Source organism: Lampetra fluviatilis (assembly GCF_964198595.1).
Source record: "Lampetra fluviatilis chromosome 45 unlocalized genomic scaffold, kcLamFluv1.1 SUPER_45_unloc_1, whole genome shotgun sequence".
Classification (NCBI taxonomy): Eukaryota; Metazoa; Chordata; class Hyperoartia; order Petromyzontiformes; family Petromyzontidae; genus Lampetra; species Lampetra fluviatilis.
Genome location: NW_027620425.1, coordinates 655345 through 672031, shown reverse-complemented (window position 1 = coordinate 672031; position 16687 = coordinate 655345). Strand labels below are relative to the sequence as shown.

Sequence of the window (16687 nt, the reverse complement as noted above, 5' to 3'; positions counted from 1 at the left end):
AGTTCTGGCCCACGTTAGTCCCTTGTCACTAGGAGCCCCAGGGACAGAGCCCGAGCTTGTAGGCAGCATCAGCCAGTCCGAGGACAGAGGGGCCAAATCGTGGATGGACCAGCTGGCGGGGCCTGAGCCGGGATTGCCGCCCGACCAGAAACAGCAGCTGCACTCGTTATTGCAGGAGTTCTCGGACGTGTTCAGCCGGGGACCGTTCGACCTAGGGCGCACAAATCTGTCACAGCACCACATCAACACGGGAGATGCCGCACCCCTGCGCCAAAACACATATAGAATGAGCCCAATGGAAAAAGGGCACATTCAACAAGCGGTGCAGGAGATGCTGCGGGCCGACATAATTTCTCCATCCTCGAGTCCCTGGGGGGCACCGGTGGTCCTAGTCAAGAAGTCAGATGGGTCACTGAGATTCTGTGTGGACTTCCGACGCCTCAATGCCGTCACGCTGGCCGACGCATATCCCCTACCACGTATCGACGACTCATTGGATGCACTGGCGGGAGCAAAATTTTTCAGTACGCTGGATTTGTTGTCCGGGTTCTGGCAGGTCCCACTAGACGCGGACTCCCGGCCTAAAACAGCATTCCGGACACCACAGGGCCTGTTCGAGTTCAACTGCCTGCCTATGGGCCTCCAGACGGCGCCGGCAACGTTCCAACGCATAATGGAGTTGGCCTTGGCAGGCCTCCAATGGGAAACGTGCCTCATCTACCTGGACGACGTCATTGTTTTCAGCCGATCATTCGAGGAACACATTGACCGATTGCGTCAGGTGTTCCTGCGGTTCCGGAACGCGAACTTGAAGCTCAAGCCGTCGAAGTGCCACCTTATGCAGTCGTCGGTACGCTACTTGGGCCACGTCGTCAGTGAGTCGGGAGTGGCTACAGACCCGGAAAAGACGGCCTGCGTGAGGGCCTGGGCTGTTCCCACAACGGTTCCGGAGGTACGCCGGTTTGTGGGTTTCGTTTCTTACTACCGCCGGTTTGTGCCCAACTTCGCAACCATTGCCAAGCCCTTGCACGTGTTGACGGCGAAGAACCAGAGGTTTTATTGGGGCCCTCTGGAGGAAGAGGCATTCCAGCAGCTGCGCTCACGTCTGACAGATGCACCACCATTGGCCTTTCCGGATTTTGGCCTCCCCTTTATCCTGGACACGGACGCCAGCGATGTGGGCATCGGCAGTGTTTTGTCGCAAGTCCAGCAGGGTCGGGAGGTGGTTATCGCCTATGGTAGTCGCGTGCTTTCATCAGCGGAGCAGCGCTACTGCGTCACACGTAGGGAACTCCTGGCAGTCGTTCACTTTGTGCAGCAATTCCGACCCTACCTGTATGGTCGCAAATTTACGGTCCGCACTGACCACGCGGCCTTGCAGTATTCGCTCCGCATCGACCAGCCTTCGGGCCAGCTGGCCAGATGGATAGAACGCCTGCAGGAGTACAGGTACCAAGTAGTGCATCGCAAAGGGACCAGACATGCCAACGCAGACGCATTGTCCCGACTGGTGCCCCAGGGCCCTTGTGCATGCACCACAGGCGGGGCACGCTGCAAGGAGGCGAGGCCGGAGGGGACGGTCATCGCTCCTGTACGCACGGCGGAGGGCGCACAGGGTGAGGTCCAGCTGACTGACCACGACCTGGGGCTGACCTTGGACGATTGGAGACGGCTACAGCTGGAGGAAGCCCCACTGCGAACACTACGCGCCTCAGCAGAGGCAGGGGGGGAGGAGTACATCGTATGGGAGGATCTCCTCATGCGATGGGACCCGACAGGGCGCCGGCGATGCCTGGTAGTTCCGGAGTCGCTGCGTCAACAATTGGTTATGGACGTACACGGCCGCCAGCTGCTGCACCTGGCAGGGCGGAAGACACTGCACACATTACAGGGTCGGTACTTTTGGCCAGGTATGACCGCTGACGTGCATCGATGGGTCGCTACCTGCGTCGAATGTGCGCGGCGAAAGCCGCCACCCCGGGTAAGCCGGGCGCCCCTACAGCCCATCACGGTGACCAGGGTCAACGAATTGGTTGCGTTGGACATCTTGGGACCGCTGCCGGTCACGCCACGGGGAAATAAATACCTGTTGGTCGGAGTCGAGTACTGCACGAGGTGGCCGATGGCGTGGGCCCTCCCGGACCAAACGGCACAGACCATCGCCGATGCCTTCGTGGGAGGCTATGTCCTTGATAAGGGGGCACCGGAGCGGTTGCTCACGGATCAGGGCAGGAATTTCTCCTCACAGCTATTGAAGGACGTCTGCTCTATCCTGGGCACTAAAAAGGTCCGAACATCTCCATATCATCCCCAGACCGATGGGATGGTAGAGCGGCTTAACCGCACCATAGCGGCCATGCTGTCCCAAGTGGTGGACGAAAACCATTCCGACTGGGACCTCCACATTCCATCGGTCTTAGCGGCGTACAGGGTGGCCCCACACGCGGCGACGGGGTTCTCGCCGTTTTTCCTGATGTACGGACGGGATCCCGTTCCGCCTATTGAGGTGCAGCTGACGGACATTCCGGCAAGAGCCGACGCATGGCCGAAGGCACTAAAGACCTCCCTCATTTATTTGAGAGAGGCCCGCCAAGCAGCCGAGGCCGCATCGGCCGCGAGCCAAGAGAGTAATGTACGGATACGGGAGAGGACAGTGACAGCCAAGCCCTTTAAAGTCGGGGACCAGGCATGGCTACACTGTCCTCAGGTGCCGGTTGGCCTCTCACCAAAGCTGCACCGACCCTGGAAAGGGCCGGTCGAGGTCATCAAAGCACTCCGACCGCAGTGCGTCCAGGTCCAACTGGGTAAGCGACGATGGTTTGTACACCCCACCCGCCTTAAGCCATACATCTCTCCACCGTCATCTTCACCAACATCACCACCAACATCACTGCCAACATCATCATCATCCCTACCCAGGCCAAGGTCGCCGACCACCACGCGCCGACCGGCAGGGGGTTCGGTGCCCTGTGTTCCCTTGTCACCTACAGCACCCCATGTGAGGCCTGACGGAGCGGCGGCACGAGCGGGGGCCGGAGAGACAGCGGCGCCAGGCAAGGCGACACCGGCATCACCGAACCAGGGACCGCGACGAGAGGGCCTTCGAAGGAGGGGGCCGCCACGGTCATCTGCTGCCTGTGGATGTCCGGGCTGTTACGGGATGCTGGCTGGAGACCTGGGCAGGCCGCGCAATTGATTTGTTGTGTTATATTGCATTGTATGGTTGTGGGGGGGGGTAAGGGCTGTCGTCACTGTCAGTGGTGGGAGGCATGGGGAGACTTAAATGGTCCATGGGGGAGGCAGAACCGAGGACGGTTATTTTTTCTCCGGGGGGGGGGGGTGATGTAGGGGTGTCAGGGGAAGGATTCCCACCAATAGATGGGTTAGGGGGAGGGGTGATCGAGGGGATATAAGGAGAGAACGGGCGGGAAAGTGGGGCCTTTGGCGGGAACGGGATTGGGACGGCTGGCGACAGGTGTGAATGGAAGGAAAGGAATAAAGGACGAGACCCCTGCAATCTCGTGTCGGCTCTTCTCTACATAAATATAGAATTGTTATAACAACACTAATCGTCATAACAACACTCCTACAACATCAGAGTACAGCGCCACGTTAAATACGCACTGCAATGACAATACTTTAAAGCGATTTGAAGCATGTTTTATTTTCAAAATGTAAATGTGGTTTTGGGGGGAGGGGAGCAGAGCTTTGTGACGTCATATTTGAGGGGGGGAGGGGTCTGACTTTTTGTGACGAGGGGGGGGGGGTCAAAAATCGTTCAAAATCGCGTGACGCCATTTATGGACGGCCCATTTTCGACGAACCACTCGCACAACGCGAGTGGCTTATCGTACGTTTATGACCGTACGAGGAACCCACGCGGCAATGGAAACCCACGGTGATTTAAGGGCATGAATCCCCTCCCAACTCGCCCAAAAAAGCGCTCACAAGTGGTGCCATCACGTCTATCCCCTCTTATTCATTCAGCAAAGCAGGAAGATTTCTCCACAAATCCGCGGACGTCGCCTGATGATGCCGGTCGTTGTGGTGGTGTAGCGGTGGTGGTGGTGTGGCAGTGGTGTAATGGTGGTGGTGTGGTGGTTGTGGTGTGGTGTGGCGGTGGTGTAGTGGTGATGGTGTAGTGGTGGCGTAGTGGTGGTGTAATGGTGGTGGTGTGGTGGTGTGGCGGTGGTGTAGCGGTAGTGTAGTGATGGTGGTGTAGCGGTGACCTCCTACCGGCGGGCGTTCGATACTTCACGTGGTAGCCTCAAGGTGCACATGGCCTGGCACAAGCGTCGTGGTGACGTCACCGCCACTTAGTGACGAATGGCGATTGTTGTTGTGTCTCTGTGTTTGTGTGACTGTGTGTGTGTAACTACCGATGTGTGTATCCGGCAAAAACAACCCCCTACCTCCTCGTGGTGCCGGACGGTAACGCTGTGGTGGGCAGTGCCCACTTTCCCTTCATGGCGTTTGTAACCACCACAGCGTTTCTTTACGACAGTATATACTGTGTGCGTCTTTGTGTGTGAAGGATAAGACACACACACATCTGGATGTGTCTTTTTAGTAGTGTAGTGTATAGTAGTGTAGTGTACAGTAGTGTATAGTGTAGTGTACAGTATAGTTTAGTGTATAGTAGTGGTGTATAGTAGTGTAGTGTATAGTGTAGTGTATAGTAGTGTAGTGTATAGTGGTGTAGTGTATAGTAGTGTAGTGTATAGTGTAGTAGTGTATAGTATAATGTAGTGTATAGTGTAGTGTATAATGTGTATAGTAGTGTATAGTGGTGTAGTGTATAGTAGTGTATAATGTAGTGTATAGTGTAGTGTATAATGTAGTGTATAGTGTAGTGTATAATGTAGTGTATAGTACTGTATAGTGTAGTGTATAGTGTAGTGTATAGTGGTGTAGTGTATAATGTAGTGTATAGTAGTGTATAGTGTAGTGTATAATTTAGTGTATAGTGTAGTGTATATAGTAGTGTATAGTGTAGTGTATATAGTAGTGTATAGTAGCTCAGTGATGCGCCCCAGGTGGGGGAGGAGCAGGGTGCTCGCTCGTCACACAACAGAAGCAGATGGACGCCATCGTCGTCGTCGTTGTTTATGGCAAGGCAGACGCGCACGCACTCGCGTCGAGGGTGGTGGTGTAGCGGTGGTGGTGTAGCGGTGGTGGTGTAGTGGTGGTGTAGTGGTGTAGCGGTGGTGGTGGTGTAGCGGTGGTGGTGTAGTGGTGGTGTAGTAGCGGTGGTGGTGGTGTAGTGGTGGTGGTGTAGTGGTGGTGGTGTAGTGGTGGTGTAGTAGCGGTGGTGGTGGTGGTGTAGTGGTGGTGGTGGTGTAGCGGTGGTGGTGTAGTGGTGGTGTAGTAGCGGTGGTGGTGTAGTGGTGGTGTAGTGAACATCGCTAGCACTGGGGGAGAGACAAAGGCGGCCGGGCGTGGTGGTGCTGGCCACACCACCCCCTCTGTGTGTAGCCACAGTGCCAGTAGCCTTCATAGGTGATGCTGCTACTAACAGCACTTGCCCCTACAGCCTGCTAGAGGCTACACGGGGGATCTTTGTCTGTGTGTAACAGCACTTTCCCCTTTAGCCCTGCTCGAAGCTACACGGGGGATATTTGTCTGTGTGTAGGTGCTACTGACAGCACTTGCCCCTACAGCCTGCTAGAGGCTACCTGGGGGTAGCCGAGGTAGCACAATCGAACTAAGAGGCTAAGCTGGGACCCAGCTTAGCCAAGGCGTTCAAAGTAACGGTTAAAGACCATATCGTCTGTTACAGTCAGAGGAGAGTGGTGTGTGTGAGTGAGTGAATGGGTGAGTGTGTGGATGGGTGAGTGTGTGGGTGAGTGTATGGGTAGGTGAGTGGATGGGTGGGTGAGTGTGTGGGTGGGTGTGTGGGTGAGTGTATGGGTGGGTGAGTGTATGGTTGGGTGAGTGGATGGGTGAGTGGGTGGGTGAGTGGGTGGGTGGGTGAGTGTGTGGGTGAGTGTATGGGTAGGTGAGTGGATGGGTGGGTGAGTGTGTGGGTGGGTGTGTGGGTGAGTGTATGGGTGGGTGAGTGTATGGTTGGGTGAGTGGATGGGGTGAGTGAGTGGGTGGGTGAGTGGGTGTGTGGGTGAGTGTGTGGGTGGTGTGAGTGTATGGGTGGGTGGGTGTGTGGCTGGGTGGGTGAGTGTGTGGATGGGTGGGTGAGTGGGTGAGTGGGTGTGTGGGTGAAAGAAACATTCTGTATAATAATAATTAAATATATTTTACAACTTGGCCCAAGTTTTCTTTTTAAAATTTAAACTCGCCAAGTTGATGTTCGTCAGCTCAAGAAGTTCCACACGAACCACCACCACCATCAACAGCAGCTTCTGTTTGGCCGCGTAGAGGGAGCTAAACGGGCACGACATTGGCTGGAGAAGAGATGGAGCTGATGGGTCCACTGCCCATAGACTAACACTGCCCATGTAGATTCAACACTGCCCATAGAATAACACTGCCCATAGACTCAGCACTGCCCCATAGACTCAACACTACCCATAGAAGGGAAGTAATAAAATAATAAAAATAAAACATAATAAAACAATTTTATTTTTATTATTTTATTACTTCCCTTCTACGTGACTTTACCGAAAGAACCAAGAAGATGAATCCCTGCAGTCACGAAAGCTTTAAATCGAAAAACTACCCATAGACTCAACAGTGCACCTCCAATTAGCCGCGTTTGGCTACGTACGGTGTGAAAGAAGTTCAACGTAATGATGATCACACAGCCGTGATGATGATCACACAGCCGCTTGTCCACCTCGTAGGCTGGGTAATACTGCTCAGGGTAATAATGGGAGGGTGAGTGGCTGAGTGAGTGACAGGAGACAGACAGAGAGACACAGACACAGAGACACACACAGAGACACACAGAGACACACAGAGACACACACACAAACACACAGAGACACACAGAGACACACAGACACACAGACAGACACAAACACAGAGACACACACAGACACACACAGACACACAGACACACACAGAGACACAGACAGACACAAACACAGAGACAAACACAGAGACACACACAGACACAGAGACACACACAGAGACACACACACAGAGGCAGAGACACACACACAGACACACACACAGACACACACACAGACACAGAGGCAGAGACACACACAGAGACACACAGACACACACACACACACACAGACACACACACAGACACAGAGGCAGAGACACACACACAGAGACACACAGACACAGACACACACACAGACACACACACAGACACACAGACACACACACAGAGGCAGAGACACTTCCGGAATTCATTTCCGGCTCCAGTTCCGGATTCATTTCTGGTTTACGTTCTGGGTTCAGTTCCAGTTCCGGATTCAGTTCCTGCTCCAGTTCTGGATTCCATTTCTGCTCCGGTTCCGGATTCAGTTCCGGATTCAGTTCTGGTTTACTTTCTGGTTTCAGTTCCAGTTCCAAATTCAGTTCCTGGTCCAGTTCCGGATTCAGTTCCGGATCCGGTTTCCAGGTCCTGGCTCCGGCCGGCGATCACTTCCTGGGCCGCCTTCCCGAGCGTCGCCACCGCCATCCCCCTCATCACTGCGCCTCTCCAATCCACCACCACCAACACCTCCTCCACCAACTCCACCTCCCACCTCCTTCCCCAACCCCCCCACATCAGCACCCTCCCCCCCCTCCCCCTCCTCCTCCCCCCCCCCTCATCCCCCCCCTCCTCCTCCCCCCCTCCCCCCCCCCGCCCCCCCCGCCAGCACGAGCCCCCCGAGCTGGGCGTGCGAGGCCTCGGTGAGGGCGCGAGTCTGGAGGCAGGCGCGGCGCTGAGCCCCCGCCAGGCCCCGCGGGCACCGCTTGGCGTGGTGCAGGTGGAAGAGGCCGCGGGCCGGAGCGCGAACCACCACAAAGCCTCCTCCTCCTCCTGCTGCTGCTGCTCCAACCGCCCCTCCAACCGCCCCTACCCCAACTGCCCCTCCAACTGCCACTCCTCCAACCGCCCCTCCTCCAACTGCCCCTCCAACTGCCCTTCCAACTGCCACTCCTCCAACTGCCACTCCTCCAACTGCCACTCCTCCAACTGCCCCTCCTCCAACTGCCACTCCTCCAACTGCCACTCCTCCAACTGCCCCTCCAGGCACCCCTGCTGCTGCCCCTGCAGCTGCCCCTGCAGCTGCCCCCCGCCGCTGTGCCCGCCGCCGCCGCGCCCCGCTGGAGGTGCTTGCGGTAGAGAGCCACGTCCTCCCCACCCCAGCCACGGATGTCCGGGTCGAAACCGCCTGGTGGGGGGGGTGGGGGGGGGAGATAGTGGGGGGGTGGGTGGTAGGATAGGTGAGTGAGTGAGTGGGTGGGTGGGTGAGCGGGTGAGTGGGTGGGTGAGCGGGTGGGTGGGTGGGTGAGCGGGTGGGTGGGTGGGTGAGTGGGTGGGTGGGTGAGTGGGTGGGTGAGTGGGTAGGTAGGTGAGTGAGTGGGTGGGTGGGTGAGTGGGTGAGTGAGTGGGGGGTGGGTGAGTGGGTGAATGAGCGAATGAGTAGGTGGATTAGTGGGTGAGCGAGTGAGCGAGTGAGTAGGTGGGTGAGTGAGTAGGTGAGTAGGTTAGTGAGTGAGTAGGTGAATGGGTGAGTGAGTGAGTGGGTGCGTGAGTAGGTGGGTGAGTGGGTGAGTGAGTGGGTGGGTTAGTGGGAGATTGAGTGGGTGAGTGAGCGAGTGAGTGGGTGAGTGAGGAGGTGAGCGAGTGAGTAGGTGGCTGAGTGTGTGAGTGAGTGGGTGAGTAGGTGAGTAGGTTAGTGAGTGAGTAGGTGAGTGGGTGAGTGAGTGAGTGGGTGGGTGCGTGAGTAGGTGAATGAGTGAGTAGGTGGGTGAGTGTGTGGGTAGGTGAGTGGGTGAGTGGGTGAGGAACTCACCGACAGCGAGGTAGTCTGAGAGGTACTGGCAGGTCATGCCGAAGCCAAAGTCTCTCCAGAAGCCGGTCTCCTTCTTGATCACCTGGCCTCTCACATCATCATCAACATCACCATCACCATCACCACCATCACCAACACCATCACCACCACCATCACCACCACCATCACTACCACCATCACCATCACCACCATCACCACCATCACCACCATCACCACCATCACCACCACCACCACCATCACTACCACCATCACCACCATCACCATCACCACCATCACCACCATCACCACCATCACCACCAACACCACCATCACCGCCATCACCATCATAGTACTATCACAGCACCATCACAGCACCATCACTACCACCATCATCACCCCAATGACCCCCGTGACCCCAGTGACCCCCAGTGACCCCCCGTGACCCCGAGTGACCCACCAGCTGTTGCGCGAGGGGCGGCATGCTGTCGTGGTGAGCGTAGACGATGGCCGGGTTGTAGAGGCTGAACACCACCGGGTAGTAGACCCTGCTGCCTGTATACACACAGTGTACACACACACAGTGTACACACACACAGAGTGTGTACACACACACACAGTGTACACACTACACACTACACTATACACTACACTACGATACACTATACACTACACTACACACTACACTACGATACACTACACTCTACACTACATTACGATACACTATACACTACACTATACACTACACACTACACTACAATACACTACACTCTACACTACACTATGATACACTACTCTACACTACACTATACACTACACTACGATACACTACACTCTACACTACACTACACTACGATACACTACTACTACACTACACACAACACTGCCCCTGGTACCCACCAGGCCGTGCGTGCGTGCGACAGGAAGTGAGGAACTCCGCCGTGAAGACGACGTCCACGTCACAGAAGAAGAGCAGCACCTCCCCCCCAGTAGACCACGCCCCCTCGCCCGCCGCAGGCCACACCCCCCCGCCCCTCCCCCCACCCCCACCTGGCCACGCCCGGGCCCCCGCGTCGAGCCCAACCCCGCGGGAGAACTCCCCGGCCAGCGGCACCATGGAGACGTTGGGGAAGCCCTCCAGCCTGGGATGTGGGGGTGGGGGGGAGGGGTGGGAGGGGTGGGGGAGGGGGGGAGGGGCATTCATAGGTCAAAGTTGGGTCTCACTGTACGTGTGTGTGTGTATGTGTGTGTATGTGTTTGTGTGTCAGTGTGTGTATGTGTGTAGGTATGTGTGTGTGTATGTGTGTGTATGTGTGTGTGTGTCCGTGCGTGCGTCTCACTGGGTGCTCCTCAGGATGTCTTCCACCTCGCGGAGTCCCGGAGATCCGAAGTAAACGACGGTCAGATGCACCGGGCCACGCTGGCTCGCAACTACCTGCCTGTAGCGCCACACAGAGTCACACACGAACACAGCATCACACACACAGCGTCACACACAGCGTCACACACGAACACAGCATCCCACACACAGCGTCACACAGCGTCACACACAGAGCGTCACACACACAGCGTGAGACACACAGCATCACACACAGAGTCACACACAGCGTCACACACACAGCGTCACAGTCACACAGCGTCACACACACAGCGTCACACACACACATCTTGACACACACACAGCGTCACACACAGCGTCACACACACAGCGTGAGACACACAGCGTCACACACACAGCGTCACACAAGGTGTCACACACACAGCGTGACACACACACATCTTGACACACACACAGCGTTACACACACAGCATCACATACACACACATTGTGACACAACAACCGCCATTCGCCACTAAGTGGTGGTGACGTCACCACGACGCTTGTGCCAGGCCATGTGCACCTTGAGGCCACGTGAAGTGTCCAACGCTCGCTGGCAGGAGGTTACGGGGCAGACCCAGGTGCCACGGGTCAACTGAGATGGCTTACCGCTTCCCACAGCTCACCACCACGCTCCCACACCCCCTTAATTATTTTGTTCAGAAGAAGAGCCACTCCCTGTTGTTTGGTAGTCTCCTTCCCCGAGTAGAGGACTGTCCACCTCTCATGGTGGCAGGAGCCAGAGCCGGTCCACCCGACCTCCTGAATGCCACAGAGATCCAGGCGGTACCGGTCCAGCTCCCGACAGAGGAGTGGCAGCCTCTCCTCCGCAGTGAGCGTTCGAACATTCCACGTGACCATCCGTAGTGGCTTTTTGTTGTTTCTGGAGGAGCCCCGAGGGTGAAGATTCAATCTCCTGGCTCCGCCAAATGGGAGTTGGCCAGGAGACGTCATAGACGCCTGTCCCCCTGGGGCCTCCAGCACAAGCTTATTTATTACATTTTTCAGTCGTGGTTTAATGGTAATTTATTGAAGGTGGAGGGGTTACCAGCCCCTCGCACCCGCCCAGAGCCCCCATTTGGCCGCTGTGGTGGTCACAAACGCCATGAGGGGAAAGGCCAATCGGAATTGGCACTCCCCCCCACAGCACCGTCCACAGACACACACACAGATAGACACACACACATAGACACACACATACAGACAGAAACACACACACAGACACACCACCACCATCATCACCATCACCAGTCACCACAGTCACCATCACCACCACCACCATCACCGTCACCACCGCCCACCTAAAGTTTTGCATGAAAGCGCGGAACGCGTTGGTGCGCCGTGCCAACGGCACCACCACGTGGAGCGGCGGGAGATACCCGCCACCACCGCCACCACCGCCACCACCACCACCGCCACCACCACCACCACCACCACCGCCACCACCGCCACCACCACGGCCAGCATCGCCGGCGTCTTCCACGGCCACCACCACGGGCGGTGCCAGCGGGCGGAACAGCGTGACCACGCGCAGCGGCGATCCGCCAACCCCGGTGGAGTCGTCAGAGCCGTCGGTCTCCGTGGGGCGGCGGAAGGCGAGGCGATACTCGGTGCCCTTGTCGCGCTCGCTGCGGAACAGCCCTGCGGTGGGGAGGGTGGGGGGGGGTGGGTGGAGTGGGGGGTGAGTGGGGGGTGAGTGGGGGGTGAGTGGGTGAGTGAGTGGGTGGGTGAATGGGTGGGCAAGTGAGTGGGTGAGTGGGTGGCGGGTGAGTGAGTGGGTGAGTGAGTGAGTGGGTGAATGGGTGGGCCAGTGAGTGGGTGACTGAGTGGATGGGTGAGTGAGTGGGTGGGCAAGTGAGTGGGTGAGTGAGTGGGTGAGTGAGTGGGTGAGTGAGTGGGTGGGTGAGTGAGTGGGTGAATGGGTGGACGAGTGAGTGGGTGAATGGGTGGGCAAGGGAGTGGGTGAGTGAGTGGGTGGATGAGTGAGTGGGTGGGTGGTTGGTTGGGTGAGTGAGTGGGTGGGTGGGTGAGAGGTACCCTCAGCGAAGTGGGCGAGTGAGTATCCGTCACCCCCCGCCCGCTCCCCGCCGTTGAGGGCGACGATGGCGGCGTCCACGGCCTGCACGAGCTCCTCGCGGCGGTCGCGACGGAGAGGCCGCTCCTCAGGGTGGCGCGTCAGCCCCGTCTCCAGCTGGTACACCTGGTGCAGTGAGTGACTCAGTGAGTGACTCAGTGAGTGACTCAGTGAGTGAGTGAGCGAGTGACTGACTGAGTGACTGAGTGAGTAACTGACTGAGTGACTGAGTGAGTGACTAAGTGACTGAGTGAGTGAATGACTGAGTGAGTGACTGAGCGAGTGACTGACTGAGCGAGTGACTGACCGAGTTACTGAGCGAGTGACTGACTGACTGAGTTACTGAGCGAGTGACTGACCGAGTTACTGAGTGAGTGACTGAGCGAGTGACTGACTGAGCGAGTGACTGACTGAGCGAGTGACTGAGCAAGTGACTGAGTGACTGAGCGAGTGACTGAGTGACTGACTGAGTGAGTGACTGACTGAGCGAGCGAGCGGTGCACCACCTTGTGTGCTGTAAAGCTGTCGTAGGGGATGACCGCGTACTCGCTGGAGTAGCGCCCCCCCCCACAGAACCTCCGCGCGCTCGGCCTGCGACGTCAGGAAAGCCTGCAGGCTCGCCTGGCCGCCCGGGCCCGAGGCATCCACGGGCGCGGGGGGAGCGGCTTGGGCCGCCTCCCTCCCCACCACGGAGGCCCCGCCCACCACGGCCGAGGCCCCGCCCACCACGGCGGAGGCCCCGCCCACCACCACGGAGGCCCCGCCCACCACCGCACCCTGCAGGGTCTTCAACTGCTCCGTGCGGTGGTGGAGTTCGGACTGGGGAGAGGGGTGGGTGAGTGAGTGGGGGGGTGGGTGGGTGAGTGGGTGGGTGAGTGGGTGGGTGGGTGAGTTGGTGGGTGGGTTAGAGGGTGGATGGGTGGGTGAGTGGGTGAGTGGGTGGGGGGGTGAGTGAGTGGGTGGGTGAGTGGGTGGGGGGGTGAGTGAGTGGGTGGGTTAGAGGGTGGATGGGTGGGTGAGTGGGTGGGTGGGTGAGTGGGTGAGTGAGTGGGTGGGTGAGTGGGTGGGTTAGAGGGTGAGTGGGTGGTGTGGGTGAGTGGGTGGGTGAGTGGGTGGAGGGGTGGGTGAGTGGGTGGAAGGGGTGGGTGAGTGGGTGGGGGGGTGGGTGAGTGGGTGAGTGAATGAGTGGGTGGGTGAGTGGGTGCATGGGTATTTGGGCATATGGGTGATAATGGTGGTGATGATGGTGGTGATGGTGGTGATGGTGGTGATGGTTGTGATGATGGTGGTGAGGGTGGTGGTGATGATAGTGGTGAGGGTGGTGGTGAGGGTGGTGGTGATGATGGTGGTGAGGGTGGTGAGGCTGGTGAGGGTGGTGGTGGTGGAGAGGGTGGTGAGGCTGCTGGTGAGGGTGGTGAGGGTGGTGGTGATGCTGGTGAGGGTGGTGGTGATGGTGAGGCTGGTGGTGATGGTGGTGAGGCTGGTGAGGCTGGTGAGGGTGGTGAGGCTGGTGAGGGTGGTGAGGGTGGAGAGGGTGGAGAGGGTCGTGAGGGTGGTGAGGCTGTTGGTGAGGGTGGAGAGGGTGGTGAGGGTGAGGGTGGTGAGGCTGGTGAGGCTGGTGAGGCTGGTGAGGGTGGTGGTGAGGGTGGAGAGGGTCGTGAGGGTGGTGGTGAGGCTGATGAGGGTGGTGAGGCTGGTGAAGGTGGTGGTGAGGGTGGAGAGGGTCGTGAGGGTGGTGGTGAGGGTTGAGAGGGTCGTGAGGGTGGTGGTGAGGCTGATGAGGGTGGTGAGGCTGGTGAGGGTGGTGGTGAGGGTGGAGAGGGTCGTGAGGGTGCTGTGGCTGGTGGTGAGGGTGGAGAGGGTGGTGAGGGTGAGGGTGGTGAGGCTGGTGAGGCTGGTGAGGCTGGTGATGGTGGTGGTGATGGTGAGGCTGGTGAGGGTGGTGATGGTGGCGAGGCTGGTGGTGAGGCTGGTGAGGGGTGCTCACCTTGAGCTGTTGGAGCTGTTTGCGCAGCACCTGCAGCTGGCCCCGGTGCTGTGCCGCCTGCTCCACCAGCTCGGCCTGGTGCTGCCCCAGGCCTGCCTCTCGCCTGAGCCCCACCACCGCCTCCGGGACACGGGGGGCAGACTCCTCGGCTGGGGGGTGGGTAGGTGGGGGGGAGGTAGGTGGGGGGGGGTACGTGGGGGGGGAGGTAGGTGGGGGGGGTAAGTGGGGGGGGGGGGTAGGTGGGGGGGGGGGGGGTAGGTGGGGGGGGGATAGGTGGGGGGGGTAGGTGGGGGGGGGGATAGTTGGGTGGGTGGGTAGGTGGGGGGGGGTAGAGGGGGTAGGTGGTATAGTGGGTAGGTGTGCATTCAGTCACAAAGACAAAGATCCCCCGTGTAGCCTCTAGCAGGCTATAGGGGGCAAGTGCTGTCAGTGGCACCTACGCACAGACAAAGATCCCTCGTGTAGCCTCTAGCAGGCTGCAGGGGCAAGTGCTGTCAGTCACCCACAATGGTCTAGGCCACACCCACCGTGGTTTAGGGCCACGCCCACAATGGTTTAGTCCACGCCCACAATGGCTTAGGCCACACCCACCGTGGTTTAGGCCACACCGACAATGGTTTAGGCCACGCCCACAATGGTTTAGGCCACACCCACGATGGTTTAGACCACGCCCCACAATGGTTTAGGCCACGCCCACAATGGTTTAGGCCAGGCCCACAATGGTTTAGGCCACGCCCACAATGGTTTAGGCCACGCCCACAATGGTTTAGGCCACACCCACCGTGGTTTAGGCCACACCCCAGCGTGTGCAGCAGCCAGAGCAGAGCTGCCACCGCGAGGCAGGCGCCAGGCACGAGGCGCCTCGGCCAATGGGAGAGCAGCTTGCGGGTCACCATGGCGACGGGCGGCCAATCAGGCGCGGGCCCTGCGGGGGGGGGGGGGGAGACAGAGGCGATTTGAGACATTGATTAACACCGAACCCCATTGATTATCACCAAGAACCATTGATTAACACAGAACCCCATTGATTATCACTGAGACCCATTCATTAACACTGAGACCCATTGATTAACACTGAGACCCATTGATTTAACACCGAACCCCATTGATTATCACCGAGAACCATTGATTATCACTGAACCCCATTGATTAACACTGAGACCCATTGATTATCACCGAACCCCATTGATTAACACTGAACCCCACTGATCAACACTGAACCACATTGATTAACAATTAACATTGAACCCCATTGATTATCACCGAGAACCATTGATTAACACAGAACCCCATTGATTAACACCATTGATTAACACATTCCTGCGGAGGGAGCTGGTAGGAGCACGTTGAGGTTGCTCGGTCCAATGGCCAGGGTCAACGGCGGCGTGGTGTATTCCGCAAATATGCCCGACTGTGAGGGCGGGCACAAGCCGGCGTGAGTAGGTTAAACGTTGAGGTTTATAAGGGCACCACGGGGTGACCAGCCCCCTCCCCACCCAGCCCCACCCCTCCCACCCCCCACCCAGCCCCACCCTCCCCACCCAGCCCCCTCCCCACTCTCCCCCTCCCCAGGCCCCTCCCCACCCTCCCCACCCCAGCCCTCTCCCCACCCTCCCCCTCCCCACCCAGCCCCACCCAGCCCCTCCCCCACCCCTCCCCTCCCCACCCAGCCCCTCCCTCTCCACCCCAGCCCCTCCCCCCCCCCCGCCCCTCCTCACCCAGCCCCACCCCTCCCACCCACCCACCCAGCCCCACCCTCCCCACCCAGCCCCCTCCCGACCATCCCCACCCCAGCCCCTCCCCACCCCTTCCCACCGAGCCCCTCCCCACCCTCCCTTCTCCACCCAGCTCCACCCCTCCCATTTTTGGATACACGACGGACCGGACACAATAATCCCCTGTCGGCTGGTGTAACCAGGTGGTTCCTACCAGTATAACACCACTACAGTAGTATATGAGTAGTAGTAGTATATGAGTAGTAGTAGTAGTTTGAGTGGTAGTAGTATTTGAGTAGTTGTAGTATTTGAGTAGTTTATAGTATTTTAGTATTTGTAGTATTTGAGTATTTGTAGTATTTGAGCAGTTGTAGTATTTGTAGTAGTTGTAGTATTTGTAGTATTTGAGTATTTGTAGTATTTGAGTAGTTGTAGTATTTTGTAGTAGTTGTAGTATTTGTAGTATTTGAGTAGTTGTAGTATTTGAGTAGTAGTATTTGTAGTATTTGAGTATTTGTAGTAATTGAGTAGTTATAGTATTTGTAGCATTTGTAGTATTTGTAGTATTTGAGTAGTTATAGTATTTGTAGTATTCGAGTAGTTACAGTATTTGAGTATTTGCAGTAGTTATAGTATTTGTAG

The 16687-nt window shown here is 57.6% G+C and overlaps 1 protein-coding gene across 1 annotated transcript; it reads right to left on the bottom strand.

Annotated features, from left to right (window-relative positions):
* Window positions 1–5664: 5664 nt before the first annotated feature.
* On the bottom strand, window positions 5665–15249 carry LOC144953809 (uncharacterized). The gene is given in 12 exon segments (XM_078884447.1): window positions 5665–5675; window positions 7761–8291; window positions 8916–8997; window positions 9352–9446; window positions 9792–10033; window positions 10232–10330; window positions 11571–11910; window positions 12307–12469; window positions 12850–12912; window positions 12914–13162; window positions 14331–14479; window positions 15112–15249. Coding segments are annotated over 12 exon segments (2139 nt in total). The 5' UTR covers window positions 15227–15249.
* Between the last annotated feature and the right edge of the window lie 1438 nt (window positions 15250–16687).